At 42.3% G+C, this 26,549-nt stretch overlaps 1 protein-coding gene across 1 annotated transcript in view; it reads right to left on the bottom strand.

The window, feature by feature from the left end:
* Positions 1 to 26,549, bottom strand: part of LOC144684737 (N-acetyl-beta-glucosaminyl-glycoprotein 4-beta-N-acetylgalactosaminyltransferase 1-like) — an 823,211-nt gene that overhangs the window by 365,372 nt on the left and 431,290 nt on the right. Inside the window, exon 3 of the mRNA XM_078548907.1 lies at positions 1,948 to 2,061. Within this exon, the coding sequence (XP_078405033.1) occupies positions 1,948 to 2,061 (114 nt within the window). The remainder of the gene's footprint in view (positions 1 to 1,947; positions 2,062 to 26,549) is intronic.

The raw sequence follows: 26,549 nt of genomic DNA, 5'->3' as shown, positions 1-26,549 counted from the left end.
GAGAGAAAGGCAGAGTTGACATCATCTGTGGAGAGAAAGACAGGGTTAACGTTTCGAATCCGTATGACTCTTCTTCAGAGCTAAGAGGAGTAGAAATGTGGTGAAATATATACTGTTTAAGGGGGGGTTGGGACAGATGAAACTGGATAGAAGGCCAAGATAGGTGGAGGCAAGGGAGAGATTGTGAAAGATGTCATAAACAGAAGGTGAAAGGGTTGTTAATAGTGGTGGTGCTGGCTAAAGGAGGTGCTAATGGTGACATTAAGAGTGGAAAGCAGAATGTGATAATGGCAGGACCAGGGTAAGCAATCTAGAAAGTGACAAATGGCCCTCGTGGGGGTGGGGGGGGGGGGGGGGGGACACTGGTGAGAAAAAAGATCCAAAAGGCTAAAAGCTGGAGATAATACAATGAGTAAAAATGGGAATACATTTTTTAAAAAATAATGAAAATAAGTAGGAAAAGAAATAAATAAAATAAAAATGAAAATGAATAAGAAAAAAGGGGGGGGATCAAAAAGGGGTCGGGATGGAGGAGAGAGTTCATGGTCTGAAGTTGTTGAACTCAATGTTAAGTCTGGAAGGCTGTAAAGTGACTAGTCGGAAGATGAGGTGCTGTTCCTCCAGTTTGCGTTGAGCTTTACTGGAACATTGCAGCAGGCCAAGGACAGACATGTGGGTATGAGAGCAGGGTGGGGTGTTGAAATGGCAAGCGACGGGAAGGTCTGGGTCACACTTGCGGACAGACCAAAGGTGCTCCGCAAAGCGGTCACCCAGTCTGCGTTTGGTCTCCAATGTAGAGGAGACCTCATTGGGAGCAGCGAATCCAGTAGACCAAATTGAAGGAGGTGCAAGTGAAGTACTGCTTCACTTGAAATGAATGTTTGAGACCTTGGTTGGTGAGGAGAGGGGAAGTAAAGGGGCAGGTGTTGCACTTTCTGTGGTTGCATGGGAAGGTACTGTGGGAGGGGGTTGAGGTGTCAGGGGTGATGGAGGAGCGGATCTGGGTGTCCCAGAGGGAACAGTCCCTACAGAATGCCAACGGGGGTGAGGGCGGGGAGGGTGAATGGAAGATGTGTTTGGTGGTGGCAACATGCTGGAGTTGGCGGAAATGGCAGAGGATGATCCTTTGAATGCGGAGGCTGGTGGGGTGCAAAGTGAGGACAAGGGGGACCCTATCATGGTTCTGGTAGGGGGAGGAAGCTGTGAGGGCAGAGGCACGGGAGATGGGTCGGACACGGTTGAGGGCCCTGACAACCACCGTGGGTGGGAAACCTCGGTTAAGGAAGAAGGAAGACATGTCAGAAGCACTGTTTGGAAAGTGGCATAATCAGAACAGATGCGACGGAGCCAAAGGAACTGAGAGAATGGGATGGAGTCCTTGCAGGAAGCAGGGTGTGAGAAGCTGTAGTCAAGGTATCTGTGGGAGTCGGTGGGCTTGTAATGAATATTGGTGGACAGTCTATCACTAGAAATTGAGACAGAGAGGTCAAGGAAGGGAAGGGAAATGCCGGAGACGGACCATGTGAAAGTGATGGAGGGGTGGAAATTGGAAGAAAAATTGATAAATATTTCCAGGTCCAGACGAGGAAGGCTTTATTTGGTCAGATTTAGAGAATATTTGTCCCAAACTGCCAGCTATCGACTCTATTTTCTACATTTCATGTACCAGTTCCTAAACACATTGGAAGAGTGTCAGTGACTTGCATATTTTCTTGTGTTCCACAGTTTTATAGAGCAGCATCCACCATTATAGGCTGTAGTTGATTGTAAGTGTAGAAGTTACAAAGTAATATCAATTTTCAAGAAAAAAAACTGCTTTGAATTTACTTGGCAATTCTCTGTGCATAGCAGAGTGAAAAACATAGAGGAAAATGTCTTATTTCAATTAAACTGTATCTGCTGAAAATACTGAGCTAGTTTTATTTGCTTTTCTTCTCTGATCCTCACCTCTGGTTTCCACGGCAAACTCATTTGAGTCAAGTTCAAAGGCTGTCTGGATCCCCTTTGATAGTGATCTGGCTCACCTTGTGAAGGTCTACCATATTTGCTTGGTGTGTCCAGCTGTCAAATAAAACAGAAGATTATCTATCACAACAGAGAAAACATGTGACAAGCCTAGAGGTATATTTTTAGATACAAAGTTGGGATGACATGTTGGCAATCATATTGTTCCATTTGTCAGATCATCGCCATTAATGGGGCACAATTTTCCTCAATGTGTTTGCCAAATCTTTTGTTTGTGGAAGAACAACCATCCACCAATCAAATTTCTAATATAGAAAAACATCCAAAAATGCTTCACAGCAGAGGTGACCAAAAGCTTGGTCAAAAAAGGTATGTTTTAAGGAGGATTGTAAAGGAAGAGATAGCGGGAGAGGGGTTTAGGGAGACAATTCCAGGGAGTAGGGGCCAGGCAATGAAGGCATGGCTACAAATGGTGGGGTGGCGAAGGTGGGGAGAAGTAGTGAGATGATACAAGAGAATCCAGGGGTGGGTAGTAACTGCAAGGCTGCAGGATGTTACAAAGGTACAGAGGGGCGATGACCTAGAGAAATTTTAACACAAGAATGAGAATTTAAAACAGAGGGCTGAATTTTCCCAAGCCCAGATTGTCCCATTGCCAGGACTGAAAGCAGGTGCTGAGCCTTTACAAACAGATCATGAGACCCTGGGCAGGATATTACTGGTGGCGGCCAATTAGAAAGCCATCGCCAGGACTGCCATCCAATTGAGGACAGAGGCCTGCCTCTCAGAGCTGCCATTCCAATCAAAGTGCCAGCAGCTCGGCAGCCTTAGCAGCGCCACCATTAGAGGTGGTCACTGCTGGGACTACAGGGAAAAGAAGGGGCCTGCTCCATGTTGAGATGCCCTCAAAGGTCCTATAAGTTTTGCAATTTACTGCTCTGATGTCAGGCAGGCAGGTCCCAGCCATTGGAGGGATGCACCCTCCAATGGTGGCATCAGAGTGTGGGATCAACTATTGCCATGGGGGATCCTTCTTGGGTCATGGAGCAGCCAATAAGGAAGCCATCCCCTTCCCTCCCATCACCCGCAAGAACCCTCTGGAAGGCTGCCAGGGTTTACCTAGTAGTCTTCTTACAAGGCAGGGGGCCATCCCAACACCAGTATACCCCAGCAGACATGGACAGTAGCCATTAATAGGTTAATTAATTGGTTGAATAGACTGGCCATCTCTTGTTGGTGGTGTGCATTGTTGCTGCCTTTCTCACTTCTGGGAATATCCTGTGGTGGCAGCAAGTTATTGGGCTCCCTTTCCCGATAGCCACCATTTTACAAGGTCTCTTGCCTCCCAGCCCATCTCAGGATGGTTGGTTAAAAACCAACTCAGACACTGGAGGACTACCTATCAAACAGTACTAGATGAGTAGGAAGTTCTTCTAATTACACACTGGGAAGACTGAAGCCATTATCTTCAACCCATGCCACAAACTATGCGCCCTAGCCATCGACTCCATCCTTCTCCCTGGTAACTGTCTGAGGCTAAACCAGGCAGTTTGCAATCACTATGTCATATTTGAAGTCAAGATGAACTTTCAACCACATAGCTGCAGTGTCACTAAGACCCCCTGTCAGGAAGATATAATACTTCCCATAATGTTATTGGGATTTATTGTATGAAAGTGGTATCTGTGTCTGTGTGTGTGTGTGTATGAGACTTAATTGAATTAAAGGCAGCTGGTTTGAAGGCTTTGATGTGTTAAAAGATAAACTGGGTTTGAAATGTTAAGCAGGTAAACATAGGTGTCAAGGGAAACATGGGGAAACTTTTAGGATGTAAGGTGTGAAGGAAACTGTTGCATTTTTTAATAAACCAGTTATATTGTTTTCAAAGGAGTGGTGAAATGTGTCACCTAGCCAGGTGAAGTTCAGAAATAGTGTGTTTATTTTTCCCAAAGATTACTGGTAAAATTAGTACTATGAGAGATTTGTATTATTAGAAAGGTAAAGTCCAAAGACGTAGTGAAACAAGTGAATTTGCATTCAAAAGGGGAAAATATGTATAAAGGAGCGAGGGTTGTGTGTAAGGGAAGGCATTTTAAGATCTAACAAATGTGAAAAGCCTTCAGCATCTAAGCCTCCAGCTGTTGTCTGCAACAAACTGAAGTTAAGGAAACTCACATTGAATTGGATTGTCAGGGTATCTTTTCTTTGCCTGAGTCTTTTAAAATCTACGTGTCTTACTGTTGCCTTAACAAAAGTGTAACTGGGAGTCAGATTAAGTATGGGGTTTAGAAGTTATTATATTAGTAATTTGTAGATATATGTATGTGTTTAAAAATCATTTATCTTGTTAATAAATATTTAATCTAGTTTTGTAAAAACCCAAAAGACTTGGTGGTCTTATTACTACTGAATTCAAGGCATGCATCTCGAAATTTATACAAATTACAAAACAAGTTCTGGCACAACCACCGTGCTAAATGGGGTTGATTTCGAACAGATCTAGCAACTCAAGACTGGGCGTCCAAGAGGCACTGTGGGACATCAGCAGCAGCAGAACTGTACTCGAACACGATCTGTAACCTCATGGCCCTGCATATCCCCTACTCGAGCATTACCATCAATCCTGGTTCAATGAAGATTGCAGTAGGATTGCATGCCAAGAGCAGCACCAGGCACACATAAAAATGAGGTGTCGACCCGGTGAAGCTATAACACAGGACTACCTGCATGCCAAGCAGCATAAGCAACAAGTGATAGACAGAGCTAAGCGATCCCACAACCAACGGATCAGATCTAAGCTCTGCAGTCCTGCCACATCCAGTCGTGAATGGTGGTGGACAACTAAACAACTCACTGGAGGAGGAGACTCCACAAATATCTCCATCCTCAATGATGGAAGAGCCCAGCACTTCCATGCAAAAGATAAAGCTGAAGCATTTGCTACAATCTTCAGTCAGAAGTGCCGAGTGGATGATCCACCTCAGCCTCCTCCAGAGGTCCCCAGCATCACAGATACTATCTTCAGCCAATTCAATTCACTCCACGTGATATCAAGAAATGGCTGAAGGCACTGGATACTGCAAAGGCTATGGGCCCTGACAATGTTCCAGCGACAGTACTGAAAACTTGTGCCCGAGAACTTGCCGCACTCCTAGCCAAGCTGTTCCAGTACAGCTACAACACTGGCATCTACCCAGCTATGTGGAAAATTGCCCAGGTATGTCCTGTACACAAATCACCCCGGCTAATTACCGCTCCATCAGCCTACTCTCGATCATCAGTAAAGTAATGGAAGGGGTCATCAACAGTGCTATCAAGCGGCACTTGCTTAGCAATAACCTGCTCACTGACGCCCAGTTTGGGTTCCACCAGGGCCACTCAGCTACTGACCTCATTATAACCTTGGTACAAACATGAACAAAAGAGCTGAATTCCAGAGGTGAGGTGAGAGCGACTGCCCTTGACATTAAGGCCATATTTGACCGAGTGTGGCATCAAGGAGCATTAGCAAAACTGGAGTCAATGGGAATCGGGGGAAAACTCTCCGCTGGTTGGAGTCATACCTAGCACAAAGGATGATGGTTGTGGTTGTTGGACGTCAGTCATCTCAGCCCCAGGACATCATTGCGGGAGTTCCTCAGGGTAGTGTCCTCGGCCCAAACATCTTCAGCTGCTTCATAAATGACCTTTCTTCCATCATAAGGTCAGAAGTGGGGATGTTCGCTGATGATTGCACAATGTTCAGCACCATTAGTGACTCCTCAGATACTGAAGCAGTCCATGTCCAAATGGAGCAAGACCTGGACAATTTCCAGGCTTGGGCTGACAGGGGGCAAGTAGCATTCATGCCACACAAGTGTCAGGCAATGACCATCTCCAACAAGTGAGAACCCAATCATTGTCCCCTAATGTTCAATTGCATTACCATCACTGAATACCCCACTATCAACATCCTGGGGTTACCATTGACCAGAAACTGTACTAGCCATATAAATACTGTGGCTACAAGAGCAGGTCAGAGGCTCGGAATCCTGCAATGAGTATATCACCTCCTGGCTCCCCAAAGCCTGTCCACCACCTACAAGGCACAAGTCAAGAATGTGTTGAAATACTCCCCACTTGCCTGGATGAGTGCAACTCCCACAACACTCAAGAAGTTGGACACCATCCAGGACAAAGCAGCCTGCTTGATTGGCACTACATCCAGAAACATTCTCTCCCTCCACCACCGATGCATAGTAGCAGCAGTGTGTACCATCTACAAGACGCACTGCAGGAATTCACCGAGGCTCCTTCAACAGCACCTTCCAAACCCATGACCACTACGATCTAGAAGGACAAGGGCAGCAGATAGATGGGAATACCACCAACTGGAAGTTCCCCTCCAAGTCACTCACCATCCTGACTTGGAAATATATCGCTATTCCTTCACTGTCGCTGGGTCAAAATCCTGGAACTCCCTTCCTAACAGCACTGTGGGTGTATGTACACCATATGGACTGCAGTGGTTCAAGAAGGCAGCTCACCACCACCTTCTCAAGGGCAACTAGGGATGTGCAATACATGATGGCCCAGCCAGTGAAGCCCACATGCCATGAATGAATAAAACAAAAAGTTGTTTCAAGTTTCCCTTTGGGATTTAAACAACTCAGTATTTACCATTTGCTATGCCATAACACTCCCATTTTCACCGCCGTGACATCGCCCAACTCCGTTCCTGCCTCAGGTCTACTGCCGCTAAAACCCTCGTCCATGTTGTTGTTACCTCCAGACTTGACTATTCTAGCACACACTTGGCCACCTTTTTACTTCCTATCCTCCATAAACATGAGGTCATACAAAACACTGCTGCATGTGTGCTGACTCACATCAAGTCCAGTTCACCTATCACACTGTGCTCGTTGACCTATGCTGTCCCCAGGTTAAGCAATTCATTGATTTTAAGATTCTCATACTTGTTTTCAAATATCTCCATGGCCTAACTCCTCACTATCTCTGTAATCTCCTCCAGTCCTACAATTTTCCAAGATATCACCTAATTCTGGCCTCTTGAACATCCACAATTTTAATCGCTCCATTACTGGTGGCCGTGCCTTCAGCTGCCAAGGTTCTAAGCTCTAGAATTCCATCCCTAAGCCTCTCCATCTCTCTGCCTTGCTTTCCTCCTTTAAGATGCTGCTTAAAACCTTCCTCTTCAACCAACCTTTTGGTCATCAATATGTTCTCATATGTCTTTGTGTTGAATTTTGTCTTATGATGCCTCTGTGAAGTACTTTGGTAGGTTTAATTGTGTTAAGATACTATCTGAATATAAGTTGTTGTTGTTGACTGTGAGAAAATGTAGGTCAGAGACAGGGGTGATGGGCAAAGTGGGTCAAGTTACAAGAGCCAGCGTTTTGGATGAGCTAAAATTGAAGCATGCTGTCACAGATAAGCATTGGAGAGATTGAATGATTGAGGGTAGCTGTGGCAAAACCATGAACTAAGGTTTCAATGGAAGATGGAGCTAAGGCAGAGGTGGGCAATGTTACAAAGACGAAGTGCTGTTTTTTCTGATGGAAAGGAAGGTAGATGCTCAGTTTAGGGGCTGATAGGACAGTCTTATTTAGCCAGAGACAGTGGTTAGAGTGGAGAGATGGAGTCAACATCAAGTGTACAGTTTGCACTTGGGCCAAAGGTGCTGACTTTAGCCTTGCCAATTTAAAGCTATGGGAAATGACAGTTCACCCCAGACTGGGGGTTGTAAAAGCACTATGACAGCACAGGGGGAGAGGAAGGGCCAACAGATACCTTTGAGAGGTAGAGTTGGGTCTCAACGGTGGAAGTTGAACCCACGATTGCAAATTATGTCAACAAGAGGCAACAGACAAATGAAGAAGTGTAGAGGGTCAAGGATGGGTCCTTGGGAGACATTGATGTCACAAAGGCATCACATCACTTAGAGGCTTTGGGCAAAGAAACTCTTAACATTCCATTTTTCCATGTTTTATGGCTCAACAAACTTTTCAAACTCTCAATCGCAAGGTTATCAATACCAATTGAGCCAAAAGGAGAGAGGTATGCAACGCTCAGACAATGGGTAACGGTCAAATTAAATAACTTGAAGGGTAAAGTAGTCGAAATGGTTTTTAAAAAAGCATAGTAAGTATTTGAAAGCATGTTTCATCAAGGATTTGGATTCCTGCTGTTAACATGCCGAAAAAACTTTGCAAGAGTAGACTGTGGAAAAAGGACTCTTTTCTGAATGGGTTGTTTTGGGAAGGAAGGAAAGAAGCGAATTCACAGCTGCCTGATTATATATTATGATTTACCGTCATTGTTTGAGTTAGGGTGTATAATTAATACTTTAACAATTACTGAAAAAAAACAAGTGACCACAATATACAAAATTGAGGGCATCAGTTAATGAAGCAGTTTAAAGAAAATACCTTCTTCTCAGCTTCTCCGTTGTTACCCTTAGGCTGAGCTATAATCCAGCCAAGGCAACAGGCAACCTGGCCAATGTTATAATTTGTTGTCCAATCACTGAGTAAAGGAAGAATCTGGAGCTAGTCTTTCCTTAACATAGCTTTTTCACAAAACCCAAGGAACCCAGGCACAAACTGCCTTTTCCTTCACCCGACACAGGTGAAAACCAGTTCTTATATACACTTAAGAATAATACCCTAACCTTTCCCCAATTAGTAACAGCTGCTCTCATTTACGGCTAGATCATGCACTTCATTGTGACAGGGTTGCAACATTAGCGGCCGATCATGAGGTTTGTCCTCATAATGATTTGCCCAACATCAGGGGCTCACTCTGTGAATTTCAGCAGCATGGTATTAAAACCCTTTATCCCCCCAGTGCACAAATGTGTACAGCAGTACCACAACAAATCAGTTTATTCCTCAAAGTACCCTCAGTACCTTAATAGGTATTGGACAGAATTTAATCCAGCGATGAGGCTATTATGACACAGCCGATGGTAAAGGCCGAACTGCTCAAATCCCAGAGGGAAACTTGAAACAACTGTCATAACCCATTTTTGCAATTTGTATGATTCGAGATCATTCAGTAGTAATAGTCTAGAGGATTTTTATGAAACTAAATTAAGCATTTAAACATTTATTAATACAAAAAAATTGTAAGCACATACATATGTCTACAAAATTACTACTATAATAACTACAAAAATCCCCTAATTAATCTGACTCACAGTTACATCCCCATTAAGGCAACAGATTTAAACAGACACCTGGTAGAACACACCCTGGACAGTCACATTCAAAATGAGTTTCTTTCAGCCCTGGGTCCTTGCAGACAGACTTGAGATTTACAGGCTGGAGGCTTCACATTTGATGGATCTTACAATGCCTCTGCCTTACATGCAATCTCCTTTCTCCTTTATACATATCCTTTTATTTGAATGTAAATTTTCTATTGTATTACTAGGTTTCTAATTTTACCTATTCTAACAATAACATCCTTTGATTCCACCAATTTTATCAGTAAAAAAATACACATTGCTTGGCGTCTTCTAGCTAGGGGCAAGATTTCACCCATTCTTTTGAATGCTTTATTTAAAAATGCAAATTGCCCCCCTTGACACCTGTATTTCTAAACCTCCCCATGTTTATCTAATTACCATTTCAAACCTACTTCTTTCTATACATCAAAGCCTCTAGACCAGCTGGCTTTAATCTAATTAAGACACACACACATAGACACAGACACCATTAAACTCTATTTTAAAAAAATAATTTCCAATAACATTATAGACATTAATCTCTTCATGACAGGGGATCCCACCGGTGGACCTAGAAGTCGGCGGGACTCCCAAGTGGGTGCAAAGGAAAAGGGCTAGCTAAATGCGATCATGTGGTGGCTGGTCAATTAGGGGAAGTGACACACAGGGCCTGTCCAATTTTATGGCAGGGACAGGTCCTTTTGCTGCTCTTGCCTCTCTGATAATGGTGCTTCTGGTGCCTGCCGATACCACTGCTCATGTGTCCAAATGCTCATGTGTCCAACAAAAGCTGGGGGGGGAGGGGAGGGGGAATGGTTTCTTGGTAGAACAGAACTTGAATATTGCTGAAAAGAGACATGTTGCCAAAGCTTCTTGTCTTGCACTCATCAGGACAAACGCAAGAATGCCAAATTCACCATGGCAATGCCTCGGCCAATCAGATTCAGCTTGCCAACCAATCAGCACCCTTTTCTCCTGTAGTATTGTTGTGATCGTTTGAAGTTAGATATTCTTGCATTTGTCCTTATGAGTGCAAGATGAGAAGCTTCGGCAACATGTCTCTCTTTTCAGAAATATTCAAAAAGAGTGTTTCCGATCTTCATGGGTCTGGTTTTAGCCTTTACACTAGCTGCTGCTCTTGCATTTAAAGTGCCAATGTATGTCCCTCAGTCTGCACCAACAGCCCCTCTCCCTCCCATGTATTCCCCTCAGACTGTAACTTTCTGGGCTCCTTCTATCCTCCTGTGGAAGGCAGCTGCAAAATGGTTGACCTTCCACCACAGAGAGTCACCTCGCATCAACATTACAAGGTTTCACTGGTCAGGGATCTGACAGACCATGATCCCTACTCATCTCTTGCATAAACCCATAAGCAACATGTAAGTGTCTCTTAACTACCTGCTGAACAATCTTAATTCGCTTCCTCACACATTCATGTGGGTTCACCGCCTCGCTGTCTTTCCACTGGCCATTTAATTCCTGTCAGAATTTCGACTCATCCGCTCTCATGTGATACTATGACCCCTCCAATCGTGAATCGCACTTTGGCAGGCTTCATTAAATTCTATTCATTATTTTTGTAGGTGTACAACCGTCACCAGGCTGATTATGTTAACCTAATTTTACACTTTTGGTTTTGATCCCCACCTGCTCCTTCATTACATCCGAGTTCTCAGGCCCTGCAACACATTTGTTAGAACTGCGTTTGAGTTAATTGTGAAGTATTGTCATTGTGGATTCTTCCACATTCATCTCATGATGGTTTTGCCCTGGGGTTTCAGTGATATCAGACAGACAGGGAGGATGGCACAGAATAGATGCTCAAAGAGATGTTTCCTTCCCAGATGAAGGGCAATGTAGAAAAGCACATGGTGCAATTGCTGGCTAGTGGAAAACTGCAATTCAGGTATTGTCCTGATTCGGGTCTTCTCTCAACTCCATGGTACTCATCTTCACCAGTAGTGAAAAATAGGTGTTACCGTATTGCCACCCATTACACCACCTGCCCAAGATGCAGTTCCACTGACATCAATGGAACTGAATAAAGGGTATAACATGTAAAAGGCGTTCCATGTGATTTTGCCCATTTGCACTACCGTCCAGTAAAATTTCTGCCCCCATTTGTGCTCACAGCAAAGTGTAGTTTCCTAGGCTCATGCCTCCACTGATCAGAGACTTACACGCTCATGTAAGCTGTGAACAGGAATAGTATGCCAGGATTAACATCCACCTGCACCACGGGAACAGGCAGCTGTAAAGTACTGACAGTGTAGCTGTCCCTCAGTACTGATCTGGGGTATCAGTTCAGATGCTAAGCCATCTGAAAAGTGGCACCGACTGAGCCAAATTGATACTTCAAATACTTTTGTATCACATCACATTTTTAAACACGAACTTACTCAGTGCTAAATGCTTAGCATCAGTAAACTAAAAATAAAAAGAATCACCATTCAACCTATAATTTAGGATAATCTAGGATCGTAGAATCATACAACACAGTGGGAGGCCATTCAGTCTATCATGCCTGTGTCTTTATCTATCTCCTTTTCCAATACTTAAATCCCTTTAAACTCTCATGCTCTTGACACATTTCAACCAGTTTTAATATCTTCCCCTAAAGTTATTATAAATATTGCAATAGAAATATTTTCTCTATTACTGCTGGATAACAATTATATATAAGCATTCCATTAAAATACAATGTCCTGAATTTGCTCACAATGTTAACATTTTTGGGGAAGAATGCTGAGAGCCACTGATTCGCCCTTAGGACACATGAAAACATGTAGTTACCAGACTTTGTAACTTAAGCTGCAGGTGTGCCCAATATTCCTACATTTGTGTTGGAGGATGAAAAAAAAGTGTGTGATTGCAAGACATGGAAAATGCAAAGTAATGTGGGTTTGTGGAGGATAGTTTGAGGACATGCTCCTCAGGAAATTTTTGAATATTTTTCTTATAATAGTGTACTCTGGTTAATTGTAAGCACTTCTCTACTTCAGAATTTAACATTTTAATCCATAATTTGATTTCAAAAGGCTATCCTGACTCCCACCACCCCACCGTATCCAAATGTTCACTCCAGCTGTCTCAGATATCTACCCTTCTGATCCTTCACAGAGAGGTTGTACCTCATCCAACTCTCTATCTTTTCAGAGAACCCCTGCTCCACCAATTCTCTGAATTCCTGATGGTGCTCTTATCCCTTTCCCTGCTAAAATCAACCTGGCAGCCTTCTATCCCCTGCCTAATCCAATTCTCTTCCTCCAATCCTCAGCTCATACTGCCACTCTTTTGCCTGCCAACCACCCCTCTTCAACCCTATACTCTTTCTTCCCCTCAGTAATGCTCCCTGCCCCAGCTTCCCACCCAGCAAATTTCCAAATGGATTGAGAGGGAGAGTGAACCAGTGCTGATTTTTTTCTGTGAACATAGATATGTGGATCAGATCTCCAAAATGCTGAGCATGTATGAATTTCAGTTTGTTTTTAAATTTGATCCCAAATGTAATTACATTGTAGTTAACCAATGAGCCTGGCCTATCAGCATTCACATAGACCTGATCAGGTCTTCAATATCAAAGTAAAGTGGCTGAGCAGCTTGGCACAGTTACTCATAGCACAGAGGCTATCAGTGACTCTCACCTGACAACATTGCTTGTTGCAAGGCCTGCATGCATCTAGCCTAATTCGAGCAGAGCCAGTACCAAAGTTTCACAGCACTGTCAAATAATACAATTAGAAGGCAAAAGTCATAACAAGCTATTCAGACTGGATGAGCAACTATAATACTGTTCAGAAGCTCATGTTGCTCTAACTTAATGGGTAAACCCACTAAAGTAAGTTGAGGGTATCAATACTGGAAGGATTTGAACCACCTTTGGAGTGCCAGCCCTGGTATATTCCTTATAAGAAGGAATGTAAGCATTCAACAAGGCACCAGTGAGAACTGAGGAGTTAAGGGGCAATTTACCTGAAACCACCTTAACTCCCTTCACAATCCTGAAAATGTCAATAGTGTTGCCAGTGAATTAAAGTGCCAGGTACATTGTCCTTCTTAAATTGCAATGATATTCTAGGCACTGATTGGTAAGATTCTATAACAGGCAGTAGGAATGAATCTGTTCCATTAATTCACACTGTGAAAATTATCAGGGGATTCACTAGTACATTTACAGGAGCTGAACTCTAAATTAATACTTTTGTTTCAATCTTTTTATCAAACCTTCAGTCATGTCCCAATTACCTTTTCCATCAGAGTCATGCAATGCTTTATCTAGGGTCCCTATAATTTGCTTGGATAAGGGTTGAGCCCACTCAACAACAGCATTTTTCTGCAATAGTAAAGCTCTGAGCATAGATTATAACTGAAACTATAAATCCTTTGAGAACGATCAGACCAACAATTACAGTACTTGCATCAATATACCACTTTGCATGCCGAATGCCTAACAGATTGGAGAACAAAATGTGCACAAAGCAGCAGAGAAAAAAAAAACAATAGAATGGAAAAAGAAATAATTTGCATTTATATAGTGTCTTTCATGACCTCAGGATGTCCCATGTGCATTACAGTCAATGAAGTACTTTTGAAGTGTAGTCACTGTCATATAATATAGAAACACAGCTGACAATTTGGGCAGAACAAGGTCCCATTAACAGCAACTAAATAATGGCTGGATCATCTGTTGTTTTAATGATGTTGGTTGTGGGATAAATATTGACCAGAACACAGGGGTAAACTGAGGAGTTAACAGGCAAAGTCAAATGAGCAGTTGGAGCATTGTACAATTTCAGCTGGAGTGCTGAAACTTTGTCTAAACTCCCCTGGTTGGGGAATGAGAGAGAGAAAAATATCAGACAGGGTTTTTCCTCCTGACCACTATCCAGCAACACATCTTGGAAAAAGGAAAGGGGGGAAGGATATACAATGAGAATGAGGTGGAGCTCATCTGTGGTGCACAGCACAGCCAAATTGTATTCTGATAATCACTGTCTAGGTTCACATTTGAAGAATAGCCATTAGGTCAAGTAGCAGAGGACAGCTGGTGCCAACAGGCCTGTAACCCACAATGAGCCTGTGTCTTAACAAGAGGCAGGGAAAAATTAAATGAATAAAGATTTCAACTGAGCTGTATCCTTTTAAGTCTACTGTAACAACAGCTTTCCTCTGTGATTAAATTTACTAACAGCCAAATCAAAAGCAAAGAAAGGTTTGCATTTGAATAGCACCTTTTACGATCAAAAGAATCCCAAAGTGCTCTCCAGCCAATTAAGTGGGTTTTGAAGTGTGGTCACTGTTGCAATGTAGGAAATGTGGTAGCCAATTTGCGCACAGCAAGTTACACAAACAGCAATCTGATAATGACCAGATGATGTGTTTTTGTGACATTAGTTGAGAGATGAATATTGGCCATTATATCAGCGATAACTCACCTGCTCTTCTTCAAAGTGCCATGGGATCTTTTATACCAACCTGAGAGGGCAGAGTGGCCTTTTGTTTTATGCCCCATCTAAAAGATGGCACCTCCAACTCTCTTGGTGTTGCACTGGGATGTCAGCCTTTACTTTCGTGCTCAAATCTCTGGAGTGGGACTTGAATCCACAACCTTCTAACTCATAGGGAAAAGCCCGACCAACTGAGCCACAACTGACACTACCAACCCAATTCACTCTCCCCCTACTGTTTCCAAATAACCTATATAACAGTCACATGAAAGATTCATTCTGAAACTAAATACAACACCCAAGAAAGTTACTCAAATTAACATTTTAAAAAAAAACATTTTTTCCACTCCACACATGCTCCAACTCCAATAGCAGGTAGATGATCTCCCAGATTACCCATACACCAATAAAAAGAATTACAACCTCAGGTTACCATTCCTGTGCTGAAATATTTGTTTTTCGCACATTTCCACATAGATAGAATTGGGAAGCATCCTTTCATGGAATTCCTGGCACACATGGTGAATTCAGAAAAACTGTGATCCCATCATGATTCTCAAGATCAGGCCCATCAGGGAATAACACGGTCCCCATTTTAACCCTGGGAGGATGGGTGGTGAGGTGAGTTGGAAACTAACCTTCTGTTGCAGAAATCAGGCCTGGGCTACTTTAACTCCCAGGCCTCATATAAATTCTACTGGCCAACTTAAGCTGCAATAAATCGCTCGGCCCAGACATATCCCACTGATGCAAAGCAGGTGATAGGATTGAAATCTGGGAGTGTCAGCCTGGAAGGTGGTGGGGGACAGTCCGAGCCAGAGGAGGCCTAAGCTTTCTTACCTTCCTTTGAGGCAGAACCTATCCCAATCTGCTTCATCATGGCAGTAGGTCCCGATGACATCATCAAATCTGGCACGCATGTGTAAAGGAGAATCCTTGAAAACTGGTCAGAACTAGTTAAAATCCTGAATGGTGAGGAAGCAACCTTGTGATTTTATCTGCTCATCCACCAGTTTCTGTGGGTAAGTAAGGTTAACATTTCCGCTCACTTGGCATTCAGATATGAGCTGACTGACTCGATCACAGTGTTGTTTTTGGTGCTTGTTCACTGTTCCAATAGCCGGTGTATAGAATAAGGATTCCATGTTACAATCCCTGGGTAACACTGTCATTTGAGCAATAAAGATTCACTCTGGTTCATGCGGGACATGACCACTTATGGGAGTGACCAGTGATATCGAACCTGAGAGAATATCTAGTCCAAAACCCTAAGTAACTGTGTGAGGAGGGAGAATGATTAGTTAAAGTAAGAAAAAAATGAGCTTGTTGGGAGAAGAAAACCAGCTGAAACTCAATTTATGGGAGAAAGCAGAATTAGGCAGTGGGGACAGATGAAGATCATCAACTTGAAGTGTTGGCTTGAATTTATACATGGGCTTCAGAATCTCAATGTCCTGGCAAAAATCGGGTCCTGAGCCCACACTTGCTGGCAGTGGGATCTGTCTGGCAATTTTACCACAGGAAATTGGCAGCCTGTGGGCATGCTGTTCAATAAGGACAACAGACAATGTCCTGATGCTGACAGCCCAATCAGAGATCCGCCAGCTCTGAAGCCTCAGCAACACCACCAGGCCCCTAACTGGACCTTTAAATAAACTGGGTCTGTCCACAATCATGACCCAGGCCCTCCTGTCGCTTACCATTTCAATACATCATCCTGCTCTCATGCCCACATGTCCATCCTTGGCCTGCTGCAATGTTCCAGTGAAGCCCAACACAAACTGGAGGAACAGCACCTCATCTTCCGATTAGGCACTTCACAGCCTTCTGGACTTAACATTGAGTTCAACAACTTCGGACCATGAACTCTCTCCTCCATCCTCACCCCTTTTTTATCCCCTTTTTTCAATATTCATTTTAATTTTTATTTTTTATCCACTTATTTTTATTTATTTTCTTTTTTATTCATTGTTTTAGCCCCATCTTTTATCCTATTTTCAATCTTTTTTCCCACCCAAGCCCTACAAGGGCCATCTGTCACTTGTTCATGTTATTCTTGCCAGAGTGCTTACCCTTGTCTTGCTATTATCACATTCTGCTCTCTGACCTTAATGCCACCATCAGCACCTCCTTTAGCCAGTACCACTACTATTAACACCCTTTGCCCTTTTGTTCATTACATCTTTATCAATCTCTCCTTTGCCTCCACCTATCACTGGCCTTCTATCCAGCTTCGCCTACTCCACCCCCTTAAACAGTATAAATTTCATCACATTTTTACTTCTCTTTAGCTCTGAAGAAGGATCATACGGATTCGAAACGTTAACTCTGTTTCTCTCTCCGCAAATGCTACCAGACCTGCTGAGTTTTTCCAGCATTTTCTGTTTGTTTCAGATTTCTAGCATCTGCAGTATTTTGCTTTTATCTTTAAATATACTCATTGGCTGTCTGCTTCCTTGAAATGGACAGCTGCTCTGTATCCAGTCTCACCGTTTGTAAAATGCCCCAGCAGTGGGATTGCTTTGGGAAGCCCACTTGCCACAGTTCCCTGAGATTTTACTGCCTCCCCTCCCCATCAAACCCACCTCCTGGGGCTGGTATGATCCTGGCCGTTAACTCTGTTTGAATGGATAGGGAATAGAGCACTTTCCAGTCAGCCAACCAGCAGACAGGATCAGGCACTCCAAGGTCAGCTATAGCTCAGCAAAGCTTCCTTTACTCTACCCTCAACAATGTGCTTCAATCCATCTCAGAACAGCACCCTCCTGCTAGATCAATGACATGCATTTTCCATTTCCCATACCAGCCATCAATTTCCAAGATGCTGCCAATTAGGAGCAAATTTTGTACCCACTGGACCTAGGCAGCCACAAGTTCCTTTCCCATGGGTAAAAAAGATAAAAGAGACCTGGACTGGATGTGAATTCAAGGATCCAATTTTACAACTGCCCCCCCCACCCCGCCCCCACCAGTGTATTTGAAGGCCGGGAGGATGGTGAGTGCTCATAAAACAAAATGGGCTGTCACCTTCCAGTCCACACCTGACCTACTTCCTGTATTATGGTGGACGGGTGAGGCATTAGGCTGCCAGCCTGCCCTTGAGCCTATTAGCCAATTATTGGCCACTTAAAGACCTCAATCACCTCCGCTGCGATAATACTTGCGACAGGGGAAGGCAGAAGCAAGACAGGCAGCCTGGCAGCATTCACTGCACCGGCTGTTGGTGGGCAGGAAGAGGGGTACCTCCTTTGGGAGGTCACCTGTGCCCATCGGAGGCACCTACCCCACCCCCCCACACCAAGTTCATACTCCCACTTTAAGTCTCCCCCTGGCCTCTAAAACACAACCTCACTGCCCATTCAAAATCCCTGGATTTACCTGAAGACCAACATCCATGACACCTCTTCTCAGGGTACTGCTTGCAGTCCCAGCAGTACTACTCGATATTGGTGCTGCTGGGACTACAGAGCTGCTGGCGAGCGGAAGTCCCATTCTAGATCAAATAAAGATAAGCACCACCCCCCCCAACTACCGCCACCCCATCCATCCCCCCAGAAAATCCACTGCCAAGTCCCCAAGGTAAAAGGCCAGTGTCTAACCCACCCTCCCCCTTTTCCCTACTGCATTGAAAAGAAGTCAGAGACATAGTGCACTAAGTAATAGGTCTCCCCATTACATAAATTTTAGAGTGAACAGGTCACAGGCATGTATCATTCACATTCAAAAAATATGTTAATTCATGCACAATAGAGTTTTTTTTTTCAATCATTCTTGGGATGTGAATGTCACTTGCAGAGCCAATATTCATTGCCCATCCTTAATTTCCCTTGAGAAGGTACTTCTGAAGAGTAAGGCTAAAGAATATGTGATGGGTAGAGAATTAGCCAGTTTACTCAACATGAGCAATATTACAGAGTAAGGGCATTATTGACAGGCAGCTTAACTAAGAGTAGACCCCCCCCCCCACAACACCCGACCCCCCCAGCTCATAATAAACAGAATGTACTGGGAGAGATGGGTATAGCAGTTAATAGTTAAGAATTTGTGGCCAAGGCTTGAGTTTCAGTCTTAGTCACAAATGAAGAAGATCTGCAGAAAGGTCTTGCAGTTAGATGAACCGTATGAGGTGCATGAGGTGAAAGCACAGTTGCAGAAGAGGTTAGGGCACAAGTGGAATTGGTCAGCGTTTTCTAGTACTGTAGTTAATTATCTTGGATGGTGGAGAAAGAAACTGATAAATCCCATCAGTCTGCAACAATGTGTGAAACAACAAAATAATGAATGCTGGAAATCTAAAACAAAAGTAGATTACGTTAGAAACACACAGGTCGGTAAACACCCGGAAGAGGTTGATGCTTCAGATGTAATCTTTCATCAAACAGTACTGGGAGGCAGAGGCACGATCCTATTTAAAACATTAAGCTATCATTCATTTTCAGGTGCAGACAGGCTTGCAACTTCTATGATAAACATCATTTTTGAATGTGAAGGAAACATACCCAACACCTGCTCACAATTAGATGTATGTTACGGTGAGACTAATTAATTAATGCAATTTAAGCATTATTTATTACTCCAAGTATGAAAAGATACCAAGTCAATGATCTCAGCCACATACAAAGGGATTCTCACATCACAGCTCTGGAATAAACTCTCAGAAACAGTGCAACTGTTAGTTGGGAGAGGACAGATATGTCAGCACTACTCCTAGAATTTGGAATGAGGAATGGAGAGGAACGTGACATGTACTAAAAAAGAACATGGGACAGAGTGCTTTCACTTCATGCGCCTCACACAGTCCATCTAATTGGATCTTCTTCATCTAATTGGATCTTCTTCATTTGTTACTAAGACTGAAACTCAAATCCTGGTCACAAATTCACTGGTTACTAACTGCTATGTCCATCTCTCCCAGTACATTCTGTTTATTCCCTCATCCCACACGGTTGCGCCTAATAGTATCAGATCACCATTGTTACGTGCATATGAGAATAGTGAACAAGTTGTCACACATCTCCAGACTATTATACACCAAGCTAATGAGGACAAAACCCTGCCCTATAAAATGAAAAATGCCAAACTGACAGGAAAGTCACATACAAATATAATTAAAAATGTAGTTTAAAAGATTTCTATCTCTCCCAACTGATCTGCCACCATAAACTCCATATCTGCCATTTTGTCTGTGCATTTGGATGGGTAGTCCAAGACTGGATAACAAGATTAATAACTAGAGCAGATGGAATCAATTCATCATTATCTAGTCTCAGACTACCCATCAGCTCTCTCTATCATACTCTATAGTTGTTGCAGGATATACGGAAACTGGAGTACGTTTAATGGAATGATACTTGATTTATGTATCTAAGGCGCTAACTGTATAGTGCACAGGAGGTGCAGTTCACCTATTGTGAGATCCAATTCACTGCATCATGGAATGATTAGACTTGGGTTTTTGACCCCCAAATTTCCAACAATAGTGAGACCCTACTACTGTCAGCAAAGGAACCAAACAATTCCTTTCTCAAAGGGATGGAGGGAAAACAAGAGCAGACTTAAAACATGGCACAGCACCTTTCAACAACCACTCAAAATATTTCCACCTAATTGAGAACAAGTCATTGTCCTGGCCTCCCAATCAGAAAATAACCACAGAGTTGCACAGGATAGCGCAAGAGAAAATAAAATAAAAATAGATTTTATGGTCAAATCATACGGGAAGTATTTTTTATTAATTATTACATGGGCGATACAGAGAAGTGATAACAGGAGGGAAAATAAAGGCTCTAAAAGAAATTTGGTGCATAAACAATGAGCTGGAGTCTGTAACTTAGGTCAAACGCTCAGGTGAGCAAAAATTTAGAAGGTGCATGGTGAGGATTATGTCAGTAGAGATAAGGGAATTGACTGCAAACACAACAGCTAGAGAAAGTACACAGAAGGGGTTAAACATCTGCAATGTCATATACACTGTAAGGATGATGATGATAAGAAGAAAACTGGAATTCAGCAGTGTTGCATTTTCCCTTTGACTGTTGGACAGATGTTCAAATATGAGAACCATAAAAATCAAATACATTCTGAACAATGTTTGATGACCAGATGTCACCTGAATATCAAGTCAATCAAAGACAAAGGTCGCTTTATATCATGATACCGGGGATTGGATGTGAAAATGGAGGACAGAGGCTTTCATTTTTTAAGTTAGAAAAATGTAGTGCAGTTACTGCTTCCTCTAGGTGACTGTTTTGTACTCATATATGAGCAATAACATTGACTTGCTGATCAATTTACTAGAGATGAAAAAAGATAAGCTCATTTCAGCAGATTGCACATTCATTTGTAAATATTGAACAAGATTGCCAGCTCAGGTTTTCTGCTTCCACCTGTACTATATACTAGCTCCAATGCTTTCAACCATCTCCTTTTCTAGATTTCACTTACATCTGTGCTCCCTTCTAGCTGTGCGTCTGATCTAATCTAAGTGCCCAGCTTCCAACACAATCGCTTCTGAGTCATCCACCTGCACCCCCTCCTTTCTAGGTGCACAGCTTCTATCTAGAATAGGCCCCCTACATTCTATCTTCCAACCCTATCTCACTTCCAAAATTTCCAGCTTTTACCAACCCTACTCTAGCAGATCTATGTTGGCACAGCAGCTTTGAGAAATCGCTGCACTGTCGGAGGTGCTGTTTTTCAGAGGAGATATTAATCTGCCCCTTCTCAAATGGATACAAAGGATCTTGTGGGACTATTCAAAGAACAGCAGGGGAATTCTACTAGTGCCCTGGCAAAAAACATCCATGATCCAAACAGATTGAATAGGAAGCTATCTCACTGTGGGACCTTGCTATGTGCAAATTGGCTGCTGTGATTGCCTACATAACAACACTGACCACATTTCAAAGTTACTGCTGTGGTTCTGCTTTAGCACATCCTAAGGGCATTAAAGGTGCTAAATTAATCCAAGTTATTTATTCTTATCTCAGTTCCTTGGTTTTGTTAATAAAACATGTTTGATAAAGGATGCCGAATCTTTTGAGTAAACTGTTTATAGACCAGGCTCTGTCCCTCACCCGGACACATCTTAAGGGTGGCTTGTGAAGGAAATGGAAATGCCAATCTTGTACATTAAGGTGTGCTACCTTGATGTTGGAGAGAAAGCAAATTGTTGGATTAGAATAGAAGGAGCTTATTGTGGGTTCAAATCCCTTGAGCGCAAAAATCTAGGCTGGCGCACCAGTGTATTACTGAAGGAGTGCTGCAGTGCCTGAGGTGCCACCTTTTGGATGAGACATGAAATTGGAGGCCCCTCTTGCCCTCTCAGGTGGGTGTAAAAGAACCCGCGGCACTATTTTGAATAATAAGTATCTTCGGTGTCCTGGCCAATTTTTATTGCTCAATCAGTATCAAACAAAATTAAAAAGATAATCTGGTCATTATCACATTGCTATTTGCGAACATTTGTCATGTGTAGGTTGGCTGCCATGACAGTGACTACACTTCAAAAATACCTCATTAGTTGTCAAGCACTTTGGGGCATTTGTGATCATAAACACCACTATATGATATTCCAACCACATGAGGAAGGGTAAAAATTGACTCCCCTAATTTACCACTTCAAATCTGGCTGTAACAGGGTTTTGTTGTGAATTTAGCGAGGATGTACTTTGCTAATACTGCAGGAGTCCCATTATATATGCTTTCAGATTATAAAGAATTAATCATACAGGGTTTCTGAGTTTAAATCAAAGAACGAGATGAGTTTATTGAAGCTACTTCCGAATTAAAAAAGCTAGGTAAACAGTGACCACCATTCACACTTCACACACATTTCTTGCGCCCCATGTACACACTAGTAGAGATGGTAGAATATGAGGATAGACTGAAAGATTTTTTTTTGCAGTTTCTGTAGAAAAATAAACCATCAAAGAAAATAACCGTTCTTTGGCTTGTCTTGATGCAGTGATTCCACGTTACGGCCATTTCGTTCAGTTGTCTTCCTGGGTTTAGCTGTATGGAGCAGATTTCTACATTTTAACCCCTAAAGATCTTGGTTTACAGTAGGTTCCTCTTCCCAGGATGGTTACTCTGCAATATCCATGCTTAATACTTCAAAGAGAGAGAGAGAGAGAGAGGCCCGGCCCTTGCAGCCTTTTAGTATATCCTTTCAATCTCTGCCCTGGTTTCGTAAAAAACTGTTCTTAAAAAGCCTTGATGGCTGTATATTCCAGAGGAATTTGATTACCATGTCTGCTGTAGTCATTGGGTTGTAGAACAGGTAATTACATTTTTTGATGTCTCATCTCAGAAACCTTTGAGGAGTAATAGTGTAAAAGTGAACAGGGGATGGATATTTCATGCTTCACAAGGGGTGTGGGGGTTGAGAATCTATTTATTTTCATTCCACTTGAGGGTGGAAGGCAAGTTTTATATTTGGCTGGTTATGAGAATACAGTTTATTAACAATCCAGCCTGCATTTGAAATTGTGGACAGGGTTTTCTGGCCCAGGCCACTTCGGGATTGTCCAGTCCTGCTGAAAGTCAATGGACATTTGGCTGGCCCGCCGCATTCCCCCCAGACAGGGCTGGAAAATCCCAGCCTGTATCTTCTTCTTTAAATACATCCTCATAACAATAAATAGGAATCTTTCTTTCTTTTGGATTACTCTTATCCATGCTATATCTTAGAAACACTGGCATTAGGTTAAAAAACAAAACAAAATGTGATCCATTCCTTTACACTAAAAGGCACCAAAAATTCACAAAACTCTCAAAATCGGCATTCCAACAGAGATGACTTTGTTCTAAACATTACATTCAAGCAGACAATGTATGCAATAGCATGATGTGCTGTGTGGTGAGGACAACCATAGATGGTACTCAGGCACAGGATGAAATCCAATTTAACAGTGCCAATGTGTGTGGTCACAATCTTGAATTTATTAAATTTGTGGCATTGGCACGTTGCCTGTTCAATGACTGTATTTATGAAGTCGACAGTTAGCTGGTGCAGAGGAGGGGGTGGGGAGAGATTAACTTTAACACTTCAAGGTAGAAATTCATTTTAAACGTGGATAAGGTAATTTCAACAACAGACACAGAAAGCACTTCAGCAGGCAGGACTCACAACTGTATGATAACTGGATATTCAGTTGACCTGACGTCTTACTAAGTGAGGATTACCACCAGCTCCATAGAAGTGACAAAAGAGTATCCAACAATGAAAATTGATAGTCAGGAGGATAATGGTCTGTGCTCAGTAGAAATTAGTGGTAAGAAAGAGAAAAAAAGAATGTTCATTTCAGTAGCACCCTTCATATCCTCAGAGCATCCCAAACTGCTCAGCCAATGAATTTATTCTGAAATGCTGTCACTATTGTTTTTTATAGGCAGCAATTAGGAAGAAATAAAAGAAACACTGCATTCAACTATATGAACAAGAAAATACAAGCATTACTACTGACGGAGGCCAATTGAGGTTGAGATGTTCTTAATGTGATTTAGCTAATAATAGCCATCAGCAATTATCATGGGTATTTAATATTATGTTGAAAGTAGGGTAAGTGTTTGGCACTGATGAATTCCCTCTGCTACCTGCATTAGTGGATAGCTATTACCAAGTGACTGACAAATTAATAGTACAAATTGGTTCTTTAATTTAACTATAGAATAATTGGGAACTTTCTTCTTGTTTTTATAATTGAGAAGCCCAGGTCAAGGTTCACGGTACAAACATCTCCAAAGCTGAAAGAGCTAAAAAAAAAAGACAAGGTAAACAAGAAAGTGAAGGGTTGACACAAAGTTTGGTGTTAAAACTCTATAGGTTGTAGGAGGAAGAAAGGGGTTCAAAAAAATAATGAATTAGATGAAGATATGCGATGATGATTGTGAGGCTGATATATTTGGGACTGGGAAGAAAAAGGAAAGGAAGCTCAGAGTAGTATTGGCTCCAGCAGTATAATAAGATTAAGAGAGAGAGCTCTCTAGTGGCTGAGCTGGTTAAAACATCGAGATGTTGAGCCATTTGGGGGAACTGTCCAAAGGCCCAGTTTCAGTTCCTGTACTGGCCTTAGCTAGGGTGGAGCACAGGTGCCACAAATCTTGGTTGAGCAGGGAGAAGGAAAATGCAGCCAGGGTTTCTGCTCTGGATCGACATGTAGTGGGTGAGGACAGGATCAAACTGAGCTTTGATATGGCATGTAGTCAAACAATCTGCCAACACACAAGGCCAGATTTTCAGTGTGGTGTCAGGAATCTGACACGTGAATGAATTTCAGGGCCTGACCCCATGGCCCTTTGAAAATCCTGGCCTCATCTCTAGATTCTCACTTGGGTGATGTTTAAATAAAAGAGTAGATTGTAACAGAGGGTTGAAGCTAGAAATGAGACGGAAAGAGAGAGATCACCTAACATATGACCAAGCTTTTTGTCATGCAGACAACTCTCAGGCATCTTGATAGAGACCTAAGAATTGCTGAGCAGGAAAATTGAGTTTGGCACATAATAGGAAAGTGCGCTTCTGGGAGCCAATTTGAATCACAAAGATGCTAGACTCTCATTGAAGGCTAGAGGAAATAGTGAGATCGTGGACAAAAGCAAGTTTATTGTAGACTATCCAATATCATATCTGTGTTTCAAGCTATTTATGTAGGCTTAAAGGTCACTGTCTGCCATCATGCACCGAGGGGCTGGGAAAGGTATAGACCCCTCGGGCTGTACGGCTCACAATAAATGTATGCATTGAATACTAATTGTATTATAATTGTATTGAAGCACCTCAGAGTGAAACTTGATGTATGTTGATAACTCCAATACCATTGCACTGCCTGACTGTCTGTAATGACCATATTGAAATGACTGTAATATTCATTGATTGTATTGAAGCACCTCGTGATCCATGTGTAAAAGTTGAATCGGATTGCACTTTTTGTGATGGCGATTTTGAAATGTTTTGTAATGTTCTTCCAGATATTTTATGAATAAAGTATATTTTTCGAAAAAAAATTATGTAGGCTTAAATGTAATTTCCCTCTCAAAAAAGATAATAATTGAGTGTGAGATCATTGCATGTTAAAAACAAGCTTTACTTTCACTTTTCAGTATATAGTTTCTTGGACATCTATCCAGAGAGAGATGCAGAAGAAGAACATTGGAGAGGGAAAGTGGACGGTCGAGGGGTTAAAAAGAGAAAAACTTTAAGCCAGAAGGCAAGAGGAAGAAGATATGGTTCCCTTCTCTTTTTGCTTTTCCATTTCTGCCTCCATGTCCCTTTCAAAGGCTTTTTGTAGAGCAGGGGAGATATTCAATTCATTGTCTGGTGAAATCTCACAAAGGCCTGAGTTTTGCATTGGTCAGCTCACCATATAGCAGACGCTTGTGCTCATTCACACACAGCTTCTCATATGCAAAATACGTGTCACTCTTGCACCTAATTAGCTAAATCGAAATTCACGAGACAGCAATAAATCATGACTGATTGGGAATGTGGTAACAAGCAGGGGAAGAATAGGAAAAGAAATTATCAATGATTACAACTATGGTACAAAAGCTACAACCAGGGAGAATCCAACAAACACCTATAGAGCCAGAAGGAGCGAGGGAAATTGCTCATTTCTTAAAAAACTAAATTTTTGACCACCATTTCACATGCATGCCAACTGAAAAAAACATCAAAAGTTGCCCAACAGCTTCAAAAAATGAAAACTGACAAAGGCCTCTCAAACAATGAGTCCAGAAATGACAATTGGCATTAAACAGTGAATGCATCGACCATTTAAAACATTCAAATATCATCCTTCCACCTGTTATTTTTAGGAGGTATAAACCCATTTAAAATAAACAGCTGGTCTGATTGGTTTTGACAGTCTCCAGTCCTCCCTTCAAACTAATCTGATTGGTTGACCACA

This window comes from Cetorhinus maximus, chromosome 9 (assembly GCF_964194155.1).
Source record: "Cetorhinus maximus chromosome 9, sCetMax3.hap1.1, whole genome shotgun sequence".
Classification (NCBI taxonomy): domain Eukaryota; kingdom Metazoa; phylum Chordata; class Chondrichthyes; order Lamniformes; family Cetorhinidae; genus Cetorhinus; species Cetorhinus maximus.
Note: the sequence above shows the minus strand (reverse complement) of the source record. Positions and strands in the feature narration are given on the sequence as shown.